Consider the following 17,892-nt stretch of genomic DNA (forward strand, 5'->3'; position numbering starts at 1 on the left):
TTTTATTATTTTTTTAAAATAAATTTATTTATTTATTTTTGGCTGCACTGGGTCTTCGTTGCTGCACGCGGGCTTTCTCTAGTTGTGGCGAGCAGCGGCTACTCTTCGCTGCGGTGCGCAGGCTTCTCATTGCAATGGCTTCTCTTGTTGTGGAGCACAGACTCTAGGCATGCAGGCTTCAGTAGTTGTGGCTTGTGGGTTCAGTAGTTGTGGCTTGCGGGCTCTACAGCGCAGGCTCAGTAGTTGTGGCGCACAGGCTTAGTTGCTCCGCTGCATGTGGGATCTTCTTGGACCAGGGCTCGAACCCGTGTCCCCTGCATTGGCAGGCGGCTTCTTAACCACTGTGCCACCAGGGAAGTCCCTTAAATGAAAATGATTTTAATGTGAAAAACAGAAGGATACAAAATAGTACTTACATACTGATTGAAGCTGTGTGAAAACAATTCGGGTCATGAATATTCATCTGGAAAAAAAAAGTTATCATTTACAGCCTTTAATGAACATGGCAGCATGCTGGGCACTGACAAGAAAACGGCACAAATACGCAGGAATAAAGCACAATAAGAAAGTCCAAGCTGCGGTTTGGGCTCCCTCAAAGTCCGATGTAAACTCTGTGTTTGTTTCTGAGCTGGACAAAGGATGGGGTGGATGTCCCCACCGGGCCCTTGGCGGAAGGAACGCCAGGGGGCGCGCCAAGCACGTCGCCACGTCCCCCGGCGCCCCCGGGGCAGCGCGCGTTCCCCAGAGCGACCGGGCAGGACCGCTACCTCCCTGCCGGCCTCCACCCCGCCCACCGCCAGGGGGCGCAGCAGGCTGCCCGGCACTCGGCTCGCCGCCGGGAGCGCCAGAGCGGGCGAGCGGCGGAGGCCGGCCTGGGGGCGGCCATGGACCGCTTCGTGTGGACCAGCGGCCTCCTGGAGATCAACGAGACCCTGGTGATCCAGCAGCGGGGAGTGCGCATCTACGACGGCGAGGAGAAGGTAGGGCGGCGGCCGGCCTGGCCTCGCTCCCGGACCCGGACTCGCGGGCCCGGCCTCGCCGCTCGGCGCCGCCCCCGCAGTCCACGCCGGCCCAGCGCCCGGCTCCGGCCCGACTTGGGAACGGCTCCGGGCGGGCGCGCCGGGCGGAGGCCCCTTTCCCACCCGGGGTGAGACCCCTTCGGGAGGCACGGCGGGCGCGGGCCGGGAACCCTGATTCCTCGCCCCGATCGCGGCGGGCGGGCGACGGGCAGGCGGGTTCCGCCTTTGTCCGGAGGCCGCCGGGTCCTGCGCTCTGAACCGGGCGTGACTTCGGGCACTGGGACCTGGGGGAGCCCGAGGGACTAGGCGGTCCCGGCCGGAGCGGGAGGGGGGGTGGCTTTAAAAGGATTTCCGAAAAGAGGAGTTAGCCTCTCCTGGGACTCCTTGGCTGTAGGCTCTGTGTTTTGTTTGTTTTTTCTTTAGGAGTGACAGTAGAAAGGCGGTTTGATTGTTTTGTCGAGTGATGGAGTAGGCCATGCCTGGTAATCCAAGCGTAAACCTTAGGAGGTGTGTTTGCAAATTGAAAGGAGAAATATTGCCAGTATTTCACAGAAATATTAACGTTCACTGGAGACTTCCGTCAGACTACAAACTATCATCCTGTTCTGGATGAAATGTATAAACTGGAATTAGAAAAAAATTAAAAAACCCATTTACTCACTAGCATTTGTGGTTTCCAGAAGTTTTCACTTGCTACTTCTCCTTCCTTGGAGTTTCCTTAGAGAAACTTCCTCCTGTACTTTCGCAAACTTTGCTGGACCCAGAGCTCTTTCTGTCTGTGCTTTACAGAAGCTTGAGGCTTCCTTCCTTCTAGGGGGTGGAGGGCAGGGGTTAGTTATACAGCCATCGGAGGTACCGGGGGCCCAGGGGCTCTCCCTACTGGAGGGCATTTTTCCATATTTCCATTATTGAGTCAAGATCTTTTTTTCTTAAATAATTTGCTTGGCCTTAACTCTGTTTACTGCTTCAGTACTTTTATTAACTTGATCTCAAATTGGGTTTGCATGTTTTGGTTGGAGTGACAAGCTCAATGTTTTTGTTTTTGTAAACCGAGGTTACACCTTTGGAACTGGGGAGAATGGGAAGCTTAATCAACCTGCCCCCCCTTGGGGGCTTGGAGCTTGGCAGCACCCTCAGGTCCGAATATGGGTATTGACAGATGGGTCTTCAAAGTCTCCTCCAAAGCCACTCCCTGCTGGCCGTCTAGCTTTTGCTGATCCCCACACTCTGTTGTTCTATGGAATTGCAATATGCAAATTAGGGACATGTTGGCTGCACAAAACATAACTATGGTATGTTTTTTTTTTTAAATAAATTTATTTATTTATTTTTGGCTGCATTGGGTCCTCGTTGCTGCGCACGGGCTTTCTCTAGTTGTGGTGAGCGGGGGCCACTCTTCGTTGCGGTGCGCAGGCTTCTCATTGCAGTGGCTTCTCTTGTTGTGGAGCACGACTCTAGGCATGTCAGGATCAGTAGTTGTGGCACATGGGCCCAGTAGTTGTGGCTGGCGGGCTCTAGAACGCAGGCTCAGTAGTTGTGGCGCACCGGCTTAGCTGCTCCGTGGCATGTGGGATCTTCCCAGACCAGGGCTCGAACCCGTGTCCCCTGCATTGGCAGGTGGATTCACAACCACTGCGCCACCAGGGAAGTCCTTATGGTATCTTTAAAACAATAAAAAGATCAAACGATTAGCCCCCATATATGAAAAACCATTGCTGAACCAGCAAATTCTAGTTTTTCTTTTATTTATTTTTGCTTCTTGTTTTAGCAGACATATAGGTATCAGAGGATTAAGAAAAAAGTCATGGGAAATACTTAGTCGAGACCCTTTGATCTCATCAAGAATTCTTTTTTTATAACTTTATTTATTGAGTATAGTTGATTTACAGTGTTGTGTTAGTATCAGGTGTACAGAAAAGTGGTTCAGTTGTACAGATGTATCTATTCTTTTTCAGATTCTTTTCCATTATAGGTTATTACAAGATACTGAATATAGTTCCCTGTGCTATACAGTAGGTCCTTGTTGTTAGTCAAGAATTCTTAATTGTTCTGCAAGCTGGGGGTGGTGCGGGAGGGCTATGGGTGTCTTGAAACCTAAGCGAAGCTCTAAGGCCTGCTCACCACTGTGGTCCCTGGGCTGGATCTACTCAGTCACTTGCTGAGCTGTCCCTAGTGTGGCTGAGGGCCAGACTGATTCCTGGGGGAAGTCTTGCATCCTGGCTTTCTCCCTCTGCTGGAAGGCGTCCAGACCTCGCGTGGTCTGAGGACTCCAGGAAACTGCGCTCATCAACCTCCGGATCTGAGCAGGTGCCCTTTCAGTACCTCTCACTAGCTCCCGTGGTCTCAGTGCTGCAGTGCAGACCGCACAGCCTTCTCAGCTTTGCACCCAACATGTTCCCCAGTAGGTGCAGGGCTAAGACCAGTGGACTCTCCCTACTCGTCCTTTGTATCTTCTGGCTAACTGTGGGTGTGAAATACATTAAAACAAAGAAACACACAAAACCTTGAATAAGCAGTGTACCTGCTACGTGCCAGGAGCTTTACATAATTTAATCCTCTCAATGGGTATGTGAGGTGAGTATTTTACTGAATGAGAAAAGAACTCTCAGAGGCAACAGTGACTTGCCCTAAGATCCACTGAGTTAGTTCAGAAGAGCTGGGAGTTAAATCTCTATTGATCAGACTCCCAAAGACTGTGCTTTGTTCACTCTGCTGGAGCGCTTCAAAAATACAGCAGTCGGGGCTTCCCTGGTGGCGCAGTGGTTGAGAGTCCGCCTACCGATGCAGGGGACACGGGTTCGTGCCCCGGTCCGGGAAGATCCCACATGCCGCGGAGTGGCTGGGCCCGTGAGCCATGGCCGCTGAGCCTGCGCGTCCGGAGCCTGTGCTCCAAAATGGGAGAGGGCACAGCAGTGAGAGGCCCACCTACTGCAAACAAACAAACAAACAAGAAAACACAGCAGTCACCAGTGCCAGACCCTTTCCATAGTGTAATATGTATGTTCTACGCATGTTTATGGAACATCCTCTGACGATGAGCACACTGAGACCCTCAGTAGGTGGTTGAGAAAACTGCGACCTGTCCAAGGTCACACAGTTAGTAATGGGTGGAGCCAGACCATTGCTCTTTCCACTGCTCAGTTGCCTCTTGCTTGTTTATACGGGCAAAGTTTTCATGGGCCCCTTATGACCGGATAATATGTTGTTTTCCTAAGCAGCGTGGACAGGTCATTTGTTTCAATTCACAGAAGCGTCTGTAGCCTCAGCTAATTTATTTATTTATATATTTTTTAAAAATTTATTTATTTATGGCTGAGTTGGGTCTTTGTTGCTGCACGCGGGCTTTCTCTAGTTGCAGTGAGCAGGGGCCACTCTTCGTTGCAATGCCCAGGCTTCTCACTGCAGTGACTTCTCTTGTTGCAGAGCACAGGCTCTAGGTACGTGGGCTCAGTAGTTGTGGCTCTTGGGCTCTAGAGTGCAGGCTCAGTAGTTGTGGCACACGAGCTTAGTTGCTCCGCGGCATGTGGGATCTTCCCAGCCCAGGGCTCGAACCTGTGTCCCCTCCATTGGTAGGCGAATTCTTTTTTTTTTTTGCGGTACGCGGGCCTCTCACTGTTGTGGCCTCTCCTGTTGCGGAGCACAGGCTCCGGATGCGTAGGCTCAGCGGCCATGGCTCACGGGGCTAGCCGCTCTGCGGCATGTGGGATCTTCCCGGACCGGGGCACGAACCCGTGTCCCCTGCATCGGCAGGCGGACTCTCAACCACTGTGCCACCAGGGAAGCCCACCTCAGCTAATTTAAAAAGTAATGTAAGAAGGTTAGTGGTGTGTAAAGTGGCAAGTTGCCAGCTTACACTAGAAGATTTAGAAAATGTGTATTTTCTTTCAGCTTTTAGGAATTTACCCTTGGGAAATAATCAGAGATGCATAAAAATATAATGAACGAGGATGTGCATCTCAGCAGTATTATATATATATTATTTATTATTATGTAGTATAGGGAAAAATTGGAAGCAATCTGAATGTCCACCATAGGGATTGGTTAATTAAATATGACACGCCCTAATCAGCATGAGGCATGGCTAACCATAGGCTGCTAAGTGAAAAAAAGCAAGTTATAAAACTATAAATATCTTGGTCTCATTTTATTTTAAGATTATATCCACACACCCTGGCTGGTCTGATTACGAATGATTTCATTTTCTGTTTTAGACTTTAAAAAAATGTTTTCCAGATTTTCAGCAGCATATTACTTTTATAACAGAGAAACGTGAACTCAGAACAAAACAGTAAGAGCTTATTCAGCGAATGCCTAAGTTATTTTAACTATTGACTCTTAAGTAGTTGAAATTATTCTAGCTCTGAGTGGTAGAAGCAAAGCAGCCTAAACTTGTCTGTCCCGTTGAGCTCATAATCCCTTGGAATCCCTGAAGGGAACAATTACACAGTGTCTTCACTGGGAGCAGCAATGCTTTACGTGTGCACATTGTTCATCAACATGGTGATGGAACGTCCTCTGGCTTCAGCTTTAAACTCACATCCTTATGCTTGGATTTCGGTCAGATAACGTGCAGTTTCCTAATCAGAGCTATTATGTAGTTATGCTGTGTAATGTATCAGGTACTCTCAAGTTGATAAAGTATTTGCTTCGGGAAAAGTGAAATCTTACTCATTGGCAAAAGAGAGATTTTTTTTTTTTTTTGCGGTACGCGGGCCTCTCACCGTTGTGGCCTCTCCCGCCGCAGAGCACAGGCTCCGGACGCGCGGGCTCAGCGGCCATGGCTCACGGGCACAGCCGCTCCGCGGCATGTGGGATCTTCCCGGACCAGGGCACGAACCCGAGTCCCCTGCATCGGCAAGTGGACTCTCAACCACTGCGCCACCAGGGAAGCCCAAAAAAGAGATTTTTAAAATGCTTAAACTCAATTATTTGGTTTTGCGTATGCAACATTAACCAACACATTTGTAGCCAGGCCGCATTAAATGCCAGGAATGTGAATGTGTTACTTCAGATGCAGAGGAAAGTGTGGAACTCCGAAGTCTTTTCTCTGAGGTGCTGAAGTGCTTGGTGGAAATCTCTTACAGAGTGTCTTCGACCAGATGGTTCAGCAGTTTTCTTCCCATTAAAGCTTATTAACCATATTATTTAAACTTACTAATATTAAGATATTAGTAATACAGTCAGACGTTTCTCTTAGAAAATAATTTTTTAAAACTCATGTTAAAAAGTATTGGTTATGTTATTATAAAGGACTTTTTTGACAGAATGTTTCTGCTTATGTTCAATTTAACAAAAAATAATTTATATACATTTTAGAGTTGCATGGAGTTATATATGCCTGTAACAGATTTCTTTATCTTTTTTTATTAGACAAGTAATAAAGTTGTTAAATATGGGTAAACCAAAAGAAGAAACTTGAAATAATCAGTAATCCTTTACCCGTAAACAATTACTTTTGGCACATCCTGTGTGTGTGATTGTGCAGGTACGTGTGTGTGTGTGTGTGTGTAACCGTGCTGTGTACACTGCTTTTTTCTATATTAATATTATGAGTATCTTGTAATATATTGTCAAGTGCATACATAATTGCATTTATGAATATTTTTACTTAAGAATGATATATAATAATGTTCTAATTGGTTATTCACTTGATACCCATTTTTAACCACATTATTTTATTTTTTTAAATTTAAATTTTAAAAAAATATTTATTTAAGTTATTTATTTTGGGCTGTGTTGGGTCTTTGTTGCTGCACACAGGCTTTCTCTAGTTGCAGAGATCGGGGGCTACTCTTCGTTGCAGTGCGTGGGCTTCTCATTGTGGTGGCTTCTCTTGTGGAGCACGGGCTCTAGGCACACCGGCTCAGTAGTTGTGGCCCATGGGCTCTAGAGCACAGGCTCAGTAGTTGTGGCGTATGGATTCAGTAGTTGTGGTGCACAGGCTTGGTTGCTCCGCAGCATGTGGGATCTTCCCGGACCAGGGCTCGAACCCATGTCCCCTGCATTGGCAGGTGGATTCTTAACTACTGTGCCACCAGGGAAGCCCTAACCACATTATTTTAAACTCAAAAGGATTATTATTTGTAATAACCTGGACCCTCACTAAGATGCTTTCCTTTGAGTTTCTGTTTTATATTATAACTTTTGAAATAACTAGTTACTCCTCAAAAGGATAGAAGCATGTCCTGCCTTATGGCAAATTCGACTTTCTAGTAACTAAAGTGAATGGAAACTTCCAATATATTTCTTGATTTTGACAAATGAAGGGGTTTGACTTGTCAGTCTTTTGGGTTCCAACTCTAAAATTTGCTTATCTGTATAACTTCCAGTGCATAATAACAAATTATGAGGATTAAAGGTTTGGTCCTAAAGACCTAGCTGGCATTTTTGTGATTGTATTATAGTTAAAAAACATTTTTACATTTATAATTTGCCTAAGTGACACAATCCCCTGATAAAAATTCAAAAACCACGAAAAGTTAAGTCTTCCTCCCATCCTAGTCTCTCTGTCACCCACTTCCCCCTCAGAAGTCACCAGTGCTTCATTCTGGAGTCATACGCATGTGTCATACACAGGTGTTTGCGTAAAATATATTGTTTTTTCCTTTTTAAAGTGTAAACTTGTAATATACTATGCATACAGAGTTCTGAAACTTGCTTTTTTCACTTAATCTATGTGGGGAATTTACCATATTTCATTAAGTCTAAGTGCACATTTTCTACCCCCCCACCCCCCTGGAAGCAGGATGAATCTTCAATTCATGGCATCTTAGATGTTATCAAATACATAAAGAGTCTCCTGATTCTTTTTAATGACTGAGTTGTCATTCCTTGTGTGGATGTACATTTCCCTGTTGATGGACATTTAAATTGTTTCCTATCTTTCGCTTTTAAAAAACAACAATGAATAACCTAGTAGCATATCGTTGTCCACATGTGTGAATTTGTCTTTGGGATAAATTCCTAGAAGGGCATTGATTGGATCAAAGGATTTGTGTGTTTATATTTTTGATAGATGATAATACATTGCCCTCCATAGCACTTGTCCCTCCAGTGATGTGTGCAAATGCTTATTTGCGCAACACGTCACCAGCACAATGTTATCAAACTTTTGGGCCCTTGCCAATCTCATGGATAAAAGGGGTATCTTGATGTTGTCTTAATTTGCCTTTTTCTTATCATCAGTGACATTGGACATCAATTAATGTGTTTAAGAGTCATTTGTAGTTCCTTTCCTGTGAACTTTCTGTTAACAATCTTTGCCCATTTATCTAATGGATTATAGGCTATTTCCTTATTGATTTGTAAGAGTACTTTATACATTAAGGAGACATATACATTTGTCTCTGATGTGAGTTACAATTATTTTTCCCAGTCTGCCATCTTTGCCCTTGGTGGTTTTTGCCATGAAGAGTTTGTGTGCATGCGTGTGTGTGGAGGGGAATCGATCAATCTTTTCCTCTAATGCTAATGGGTTTAATGTTTTTCTTAGAAAGACTTTCTCCACTCTGAAGTGATTTAAAATTTTTTCTTGTAATTTTTTTCTAGTTCTTTCATACATTTTTAACTCAAATATTTGATCTATCCAGAATTTATTTTGGTACAATGTGTTAAGTATAATCTTACTTTGTTCCCGCCTACCCCCATTGGGCAACCCAGGTGTCCCAGTGCCATTGATTGAATCTCCATCCACACCTATTTTGCATCTGTTTGTGTTTTTTTCTGGATGTTCTTATTATTTAAAAATCATTTAAAAATTTGTATGAGGGCTTCCCTGGTGACGCAGTGGTTGAGAGTCTGCCTGTCAATGCAGGGGACACGGGTTCGTGCCCTGGTCCAGGAAGATCCCACATGCCGCGGAGCGGCTGGGCCTGTGAGCCATGGCCGCTGAGCCTGCTCATCCGGATCCTGTGCTCTGCAGCAGGAGGGGCCACAACAGTGAGGCCCACGTACCGCAAAAAAAAAAAAAAAAAATTTATGAGTGTTATACACAAATTCAATCTGATGGTAAAAATTCACTCAATAGTGAGGTGTATAGTTTTGAAAAAGGGCCCTTTGCTTCTTTTTCACCCATTCCCTCACACTTTTTCTGAGATAACCATCGTTAACAGATCATTGAGTATCCCATTTAGACCTTTTTCTACTACTTATATGTGTATATGTGTATATATACACACATCTCTTTATCTATTTATAGATCTATCTCACATGTAGTTTGAGGGATATGGAGTTTATATCTATCTGATTACATTATATGCAATATGCTGTCACTTGCTTTCTTCCCTACTAACCCTATGTCTTCGAGTTCCGTGATAGTTCATGTAGCTCTACCTCACTATTCTTTTTAACCCCTGCATGGATTTCATAGTATGAATGTATCACACTTGATTTAACCACTTCCCTATTGTTACATAGCTAGGTTGTTTGCAATTTTTTCCTAATTTTTATTTATTTATTTATGGCTGTGTTGGGTCTTCGTTTCTGTGCGAGGGCTTTCTCTAGTTGCAGCAAGCGGGGGCCACTCTTCATTGCGGTGCGCGGGCCTCTCACTATCGCGGCCTCTCTTGCTGCGGAGCACAGGCTCCAGACGCACAGGCTCAGTAGTTGTGGCTCACGGGCTTTGTTGCTCCGCGGCATGTGGGATCTTCCCAGACCAGGGCTCGAACCCGGGTCTCCCTGCATTGGCAGACAGATTCTCAACCACTGCACCACCAGGGAGGCCCAATTTTTTCCTAATTTTAGCAAGGCTTATGAAGTGTGTAGCATTGCTTCTCTTTAACTTGTGATAAATCTAATTCTAAAATGTTTATTTATGTGATTGACTTACTATCGTGCAATTCATGGGGAAGAAAATCTGGACCACATTGAGTGACAGGTTATTAATATTTTGTGATGATCTTGTTTTTCTAGATAAAATTTGATGCTGGGACCCTCCTTCTTAGTACGCACCGTCTAATTTGGAGAGATCAGAAAAACCATGTAAGATCGAGTTTTTTGCTTCTGTTCTAGGTTTTATGTCACTGATTTTTTTTTTCTTCCTGGCAAAACTATGAATACATGTGATAAATTTTTGTTTGCAGATGTCTGAAGAGTGTGTTTCATATGGTCTCTCTGAATGGGGCACAGATAGAGGAGTTAGGGTCTGGTCCCTCATTCAACCCTAGCACAGTCTGCAGCTACTGTACAGAGAATCCTGGCGGCTCCTGGTTTTTAAGCACTAATCAGATTCTCCCTCACACCCAAGTGTCCCCATCAGTCAGGGGTCCTGAAAACAACCCGTTTGGAGGTCTGCTGAGAAGTGCAGGCTTCTACCTAGACACTGAGATGAACTGCCTCTCAGTCACTCAGCAAAAGGAGAAACCCTCCCCCTGTTTTTTCATTTCTAGGAAGAGAGGACTCAGTGATATGTATAGACCTGATATCTTTATTCCAAAGAGCTTTACCTTGAATGTGTGTGTGCGTTTGTGTGTATTTGTATGTAAATCTCTGTGTTGCCAGTAAAAGAAGCAATCTTTTCTATGTTATTTTTTAAATCGCTGGCTGCCTCCCCCATGAAATTTTAATTCCACAGGTAAACTATATACTGTACTGCGTCTCTTTGCATATCACTGACCGCTGCAAATTCTGACTCGTTTTGCCCCCGAAGAGCCAATTTTTCCCCCTCAGTGGTGACGTTGGCCTGGTTGGTGACGAATGCCTTAGAACTGGTAATGTTGCCTAATTCTTTTTAAAGAAATAGAGATTCAAGAAAGAAATCTTTTCTGGAGGGGTAGGCGTCCTTAAACCATATGTTTATAAATTAAGTTAATTTTAGTATAAGTTTTTTGATTATCATGTAAAGGAGCTAATATCAAAGCCCTTAGACCTATTATTAATAATAATTAATAATAAAGGGAAGCCACGTTAGTATTTTCTGTTAAAAATTAATTGTGGGTGGGTGAGTGAAATATAGAAAATTATAAAGCGGAAAAATCAGCTCTATAACACACTCTTTAAAGTCGTTTTGATTTACCTGCTCTATTTTCTGTTTTCCATATAAGAATATATATATGTAAACAATTTTCATATAAATACTACTGTTTAAAAGATATAGCTCCTGTAAAAACAAAGGTAGTGACAGCTGCTTTTAAACCTCTTATGTTCTTCCATGCCGCAAAATGCTACCACAGTATTGTCTTCATTCAGTTTTTCCTTAAGTTTATTTAAGGAATAAAATAACATTATTATTTTCTATTGTTATAATTGCTAAGGACCTTAAAGGTATGTGGCACCCCATTAAATCTATAAAACAAGGATTTCTAACGAGTCTTACAGATCGTGTTTTCTTTTGATTCCCTCCCAGGAATGCTGCATGGCCATTCCTCTTTCCCAAATCGTGTTCATTGAAGAACAGGCAGCTGGAATTGGGAAAAGGTAAGGTCTGTATATTACAGTCTTTATGCACAAAATCGTTTCCAGTCAAGCTGTCCTTGTTAACTTGGTTGAGTCATTGCTCAGTCAGGCATGGCCGTGACTGTGTGTGTGCAAGTGGATCAGATGATTGTGTTTGTTGGTCAGAGCTCCCCTAAGAAGGTATCGTCCTGGGGGAGGAAGGAAGTAGGTGAGGGAGATTAAGAAGCACAAACTTCCAGTTACAAAATAAATGCGTCATGGGTATGAAAGGCACAGTGTGGGGAATATGGTCAGTAACTAAGTAATAGCTTTGTATGGTGACATAGCGTACCTAGACTTATCGTGGGATCATTTTAAATGTATAGAAATATAGAATCACTCTGTTGTGTAACAGAAGCTAACAGTATTGGAGGTCAGTTATACTTCAAAAGGAAACAACCGAAGTTATGGAAAAAGAGATGGGGTTTGTGTTTGCCAGAGGTGGGGTGTGGGGGGCAGGGAAAATTGGAGGAAGGTGGTCAAAAGGCACAAACTTTCAGTAATAAGATAAATAAGCAATAGGGATGTGATGTATTGAAGACAACATTATAAATGTAATTAACACCGCTGTACGTTATCTATGATAGTTATCAAGAGAGTAAATCCTAAGAGTTCCCATCACAAGGAAGAAAAATTTTATTTTCTATTTCTTTAATTTTGTATTGGATGTTCACTAAATTTACTCTGGTAATCATTTCATGATGTATATAAGTCAAATTATTATGCTCTACACCTTAAACTCATACAGTGCCATATGTCAATTATATCTCAAAACTGGGGAAAAATATGTTTTAAAAAAAAGAAGGTAGGGCTTTCCTGGTGGCGCAGTGGTTGAGAGTCCGCCTGCCGATGCAGGGGACGCGGGTTCGTGCCCCGGTCCGGGAAGATCCCACATGCCGTGGAGCGGCTGGGCCCGTGAGCCATGGCCGCTGAGCCTGCGCGTCCAGAGCCTGTGCTCCGCAATGGGAGAAAAAAAAAATGAAGGTATTATCCTACTTTAAACTCATTGATAAATGGAAGTTATTCTTTTTTTTTTTTTTAACATCTTTATTGGGGTATAATTGCTTTACAATGGTGTGTTAGTTTCTGCTTTATAACAAAGTGAATCAGTTATACATATACATATGTTCCCATATCTCTTCCTTCTTGCGTCTCCCTCCCTCCCACCCTCCCTATCCCACCCCTCTGGGCGGTCACAAAGCACCGAGTCGATATCCCTGTGCCATGCAGCTGCTTCCCACTAGCTATCTACCTTACGTTTGTTAGTGTATATAGGAAGTCATTCTTAAAGCATCAGTCAAGTGCTAAAGTTGCTGTAATATCCTCAGGTCATAATAAATAAGTGTGGGCGGGCTGTCACTGTATATATTTCCACAGACATTTGCTTTTTTGGGGGGGGGCATGCCGTGCGGCTTGTGGGATCTTAGTCCCCCAACCAGGGATTGAACCCAGGCCCTCAGTAGTGGAAGCACAGAGTTCTAACCACTGGACCACCAGGGAAGTCCCCAGTCATTTGCTTTTCTGTGTCTGTGTATGTATCATTCAGTACTTGAAATCATAAATGACCCATCTGAGAAAAATACTTGACTTGCCTCCTATTTCTAGTTGACCATAAAGTTTCTCAACTTCGACTTTTTCAGATATCAGTATTGAATAGAGTATCACAAGAGTTATTGTCCAAACAGGGACATTTCTTAGAGTAATAAGGGACGCTGCTTATAATTAGATCAGGCAAGCATAAAACTGGACTGTCGCAGGCAGACCAGGAGATGTGCTCACCTTGGTTTAAAGCCACAGGTTAAAACGTTTCTGTTTGTTCAAGTATATAAAAAACATTTTCACTTTATACTTTACATGCATGTGATCGAGGGCAACTTATGAACAAATATTGCTGATAAGGAACTTTTTTCCATGTGGGCTTATCTTCAGCTTTAATGTAGTTAGATCCTTCAGTAGAAGTGAAACAAATGTTAAACTTCCCTGGAAATGCAGTGCATCCTTAATTATAATGTTGTAGCTAGCATAAAAGATTGCTTATTTGACATAAAAGAAACTAACCAATATTTTGAAGAGATTAACAAGGCATAGATTTTTAGAGTAGGCTATTTTTCTGATTTATATTTTCCACCTTGTCACTTTTCTCCATCTTACTGAGTTTTTTCTCTTTTTTTTGGTATGATCGACAATACAACATTATATCAGTTTCAGGTGTACAACATAGTGATACCTAGTATTCGTATATACTGCTTTATATATTGCTTTCCTTATTAAGTTCTACAAACTTGGGCTTCCCTGGTGGCACAGTGGTTAAGAATCTGCCTGCCAATGCAGGGGACATGGGTTTGAGCCCTGTCCCACATACCATGGAGCAACTAACCCCGTGTGCCACAACTACTGAAGTCTGTGCGCCTAGACCCCGTGCTCTGCAACAAGAGAAGCCACCGCAATGAGAAGCCCAGGCACCGCAATGAAGAGTAGCCCCCGCTCACCGCAACTAGAGAAAGCCCGTGTGCAGCAATGAAGACCCAATGCAACCAAAAAAAAAAAATAATAATTATTATTAATTTTAAAAAATCATATTAAAAAATGACCATTTAAATTAAAAAAAAGTTCTACAAACTTTAAGGTGTTCCAGATCATTTGACTGTTTCTCTGCTGTGTTCCAAGGAAATCTAAACTCTATAACAAAAATAGTTAAATATTTACCTTCACATTAGTGTCTATTTTTAAACATCTCCAGTGAGGAGGAATTCGATAATATGCCAGGTTGACTTTTCTCAAATATTCTCTTTAGCTCCCAGCTCCTCCTCTCAAATAATTACCATATCTCATTGAGTCAAAGATGTACTGCATTTTCACCTTTTAACATCTCTGTACCCAAGATGCTTCTTTGAATTGGTGGATCTTAAACTTGGTGAAATGTAGTAATTGAATCACCCAAGAAGTGAATATATGAAAAAATTAGCATGGATCTTTTTATTCTGACTTTAGGATGTTTAAACTTAATTTTGTATCATCTTTTAGCTTTTCATTGGGTTTCCTTTGACAAATTCTGATAGTTAGGGTTCAGGTTTTTTAGTTTTAAAGAGTGTATGATGCTTTTGTTTAGTCACCTGATCCTAACTGTCATAGGTTTATTGTTTGCCTGACAGTTCATTTCACACAGTCCCGTGCTTCTGCTTACACAGTTTTATTTGCTCACCTCACTTAAAGATGTTCATCACAAAGGAACCAATGAAGAGTCCGTAAAAAAAAAAAGAGTCCGTACAAGCCTGGCTCCAGTTCACTAACCAAAGCATTTGTTACATCAAGGAGGCCCCACATGTGGTGTTTCAATTTTAGGGTGATATTTAGGCAACTATATGGGCCTAAACTAAGTAATATTGAGTAATAGGTGTATCTATAATGTGGTCATAAAGAAAAAGCTCTAAGCTAGGTATGCAAGATACTTCGAGTTTTTAGTTTTGCTAGTATTTATAGAAGATTGTTTATTGAGCTGGTTGGGAAAAAAAGACTTATAAAACTCAACAAATATAATGGTATTTTGATGGCATAGAAGATAATAGTAGTCATAAAGATCATGGTAGTTTGTGATCCTGGAACAGCAGCATTTTGAGAATTGTTTTTGCTGTGGGATATCTCTCTAGATCATGCTGCTGACTGAGTGGCGTTTTCCAAAAATGACACTGTAGAATGTTGGTTTTGGATGCAGTTTTAATAAAATGTCAGCTGGCCAGTTTTACACAGATAAGTTTTCACATTTTGTTTTCAAATGAGTAAGGTTGTATGCTTTGGCAGGAATTATAGGCCCCCTGGTAGCCTTTGGGGATGACTCTGTAGATGGAAAACCTAATCATAAACCAATATCATAAACCACCCCAAATTCTGCAAATTTATTTTGAACTTACTTCCTAAAACCACATTTTTATTTAGTCTGTGGTGCTAGTAATTTGAATTTTTTGGTTCACAGCTTACAGATTTTAAGTAGAGATATTTTTGAAAGGTTCATTAATACTGAATTGATACAGACCTTAAAAGGATTCCTTTCAGGATGTTGTTTGTTCCTACATGAATTTTAAGTGATCTGAAATATATTAAAAGTTATGAAAATAGAATTAGTGATTTTTAAAAAACAATTAAATACATTACATTTGCTCTTTCTTTAGTGCCAAAATAGTGGTTCATCTTCACCCAGCTCCTTCTAACAAAGAACCTGGCCCATTCCAGAGTAGTAAGAACTCCTACATCAAGCTGTCCTTCAAAGAACACGGCCAGATTGAGGTAAGTTTCTTTATGAATACAATCAGACTAGAAATGTGTACTCGTATGTATTTTTGTTGTTGTTTGTTAATAGGATGGCAGGCAATATTGTTCAGCATACCAGTTTTCACCATATTTTTACAATAAAATTTTTATGGTATCTTAAGCCTTATCAGTGGAGAATACGAAGTTTAGGTTTCAGTGGGAACGGGAGGCAGGAGGATGTAGTCACAGGAAAGAGTGGAGGCTGGAAACAGGCTAAGTCACCACGCTAGGTAGGCTACTAGTTAAGTGTTCAGTGTTATCGTTTGGATAAAAGGACAGAGTATAATGCAGTGACATGTTTAGCTGCCTCAGCATCTGAAAGTTCACCAGCCTTATATCAGGCAGTCTATCTTTATTAACTCCATACAAATCTAATCGCTTAAGTTCTTATTCCATAGTATCATGGTTTATATGTTCTGATTAATAACTTGCTATGTAAGTATTCTTTAGACATTTATAAGTGTGTGTTTATCTCCCCATCGAGATCATAAATTATGTTCTTTTTCTCTGTAGCACCTGACCCAGTGTTTCTTGCACAGCAGGCACTGAGCAAATTTAAGTGACTAACTGAAGTCATTCTCACTGTAGCTGAAAAATAGAGCTGATTTTTTTTTTTATGAGCGTAGGCATGTTTTGGCCCTAATATCTGGCCTCACATTTTAACTAGACAAATTATTCTCAGCTTCCTTCATGGATAACGGTTGTGTATTTTTCTTGGCACTGTGTCTGTTTCGCTACAGATTGAAAACAATCCACACATGCAGGATTGTTTAAAGTAAGTCTACTTACTTCATTGTCACTCATCTCTTTGTTGAGAATAGTTCACTTTATGTAGAAGGTCAGTTCCTTCTTTTTTTTTCCCCCTTTGTGCTTTCTGAAGTTGACCCAAGGAAAGAACTTCCTTTGATTTCCTTTGATGTCTCTGAGAATTCTAGGCTTGTTGCAAATGACCAAACAGACTTCCAACTAAAGAAATGTTAAGTAATGATTTGTACTAGGATGTCACAGCCTGACTGACTCACTTAAAGTGTATGCGTGTGCATAACAGTTTTACAGGCGTTTATCAGAGGAAATGACACAGAGAAGATGGGAGAATATGCCAGTTTCCCAGTCGTTGCAAGCAAATAGAGGATCCCAGGTATTTTTTCAGCTGTTTCCTAATCCAGCATTTTCAGCTCTGTACTTGCATCTTCGTTAAGGGAAAAGAGCTCTATGATTATAGAACTTGCCAGAAACAAAATAATGATATTCTGATTAAAAACTGATTTTCACAGAACTTAATTTAGTGCTCTATAGATGGTAGACACTTAGTAATAATACATGACTACTTACCAGGGTAATTTCAGGGTGGCAGAAGTTAGATTCCCCTTCTGCATTCTGTTCTTTATAATTAGTGTGGCATCTGAGAGAACAGACAGTACCACTGGGTGACATTTTCCAAGCCAGTCTAATTAACCACCAACGTGGACAGACACTCAAATGTATAAAAGTAGCTTGTATAATAACTGTCAAGTACCAGAATTTTACCTATAATTTTTTGCACATTTGAGACCATATTGAATATCTGATACCTATATAATAGCTTGCCAAAGAACAAAAATGAAGAGGAAATTTAATTTATATCTAAAATACAGAGTAAAATATACCATCTCTTGTTATGTTCAGTTTTTCTGTATAATGATTTGAAGGTCATTATGTATGGCAATAAACCGACAAATATTTTGAAAGGAAACTGAATGTAACTGTGTGCTGTTTTCTTGGGTTCTTTGTGGGTCCTCTCCCACCACTGAAAACACAGTATAGTGGGTTACAAAAGACTGTGTCCTTCCTATTTTGGACGTCTTATTTTCTACTTTTGTTTTTCAGCCAGGAAGAATAAGGGCTGTAGGAATTGTAGGTATTGAAAGGAAACTGGAAGAGAAAAGAAAAGAAACTGACAAAAACATTTCTGAGGTAATTCTTACACAAGTTCCGGTCAGCTGTCTTTTCCAGCCATCTTTCTTATTCTTTTGGATACAGCTGTGAGTAACTCTGTTCTGTGTATTGGAATATATTTAGTTTGCCTGGAGCCACACAGTCTCTTATCCCATTTAAGGAGTCTACTTCAGGTTGGCATAATTTAGCCCAAATGTGTTTT

The 17,892-nt window shown here is 41.8% G+C and overlaps 1 protein-coding gene across 2 annotated transcripts in view; it reads left to right on the plus strand.

Annotated features, from left to right (window-relative positions):
- Window positions 1–824: 824 nt before the first annotated feature.
- VPS36 (vacuolar protein sorting 36 homolog) overlaps window positions 825–17,892 on the plus strand; it is a 31,215-nt gene continuing 14,147 nt past the window's right edge. Inside the window, exons 1-6 of one of the 2 annotated variants that reach the window (XM_029209767.1) lie at window positions 825–980; window positions 9,930–9,998; window positions 11,362–11,432; window positions 15,617–15,731; window positions 16,804–16,893; window positions 17,622–17,708. In XM_029209767.1, the coding sequence (XP_029065600.1) occupies window positions 885–980; window positions 9,930–9,998; window positions 11,362–11,432; window positions 15,617–15,731; window positions 16,804–16,893; window positions 17,622–17,708 (528 nt within the window). In that variant the 5' untranslated portion in view covers window positions 825–884. Of the gene's footprint in view, window positions 981–9,929; window positions 9,999–10,698; window positions 10,727–11,361; window positions 11,433–15,616; window positions 15,732–16,803; window positions 16,894–17,621; window positions 17,709–17,892 lie in introns of those variants that run through there. The other variant, XM_029209768.1, reaches the window with a different exon arrangement.

This window comes from Monodon monoceros, unplaced genomic scaffold (assembly GCF_005190385.1).
Source record: "Monodon monoceros isolate NGI ecotype Baffin Bay Population unplaced genomic scaffold, NGI_Narwhal_1 Super_Scaffold_8, whole genome shotgun sequence".
Lineage (NCBI taxonomy): Eukaryota > Metazoa > Chordata > Mammalia > Artiodactyla > Monodontidae > Monodon > Monodon monoceros.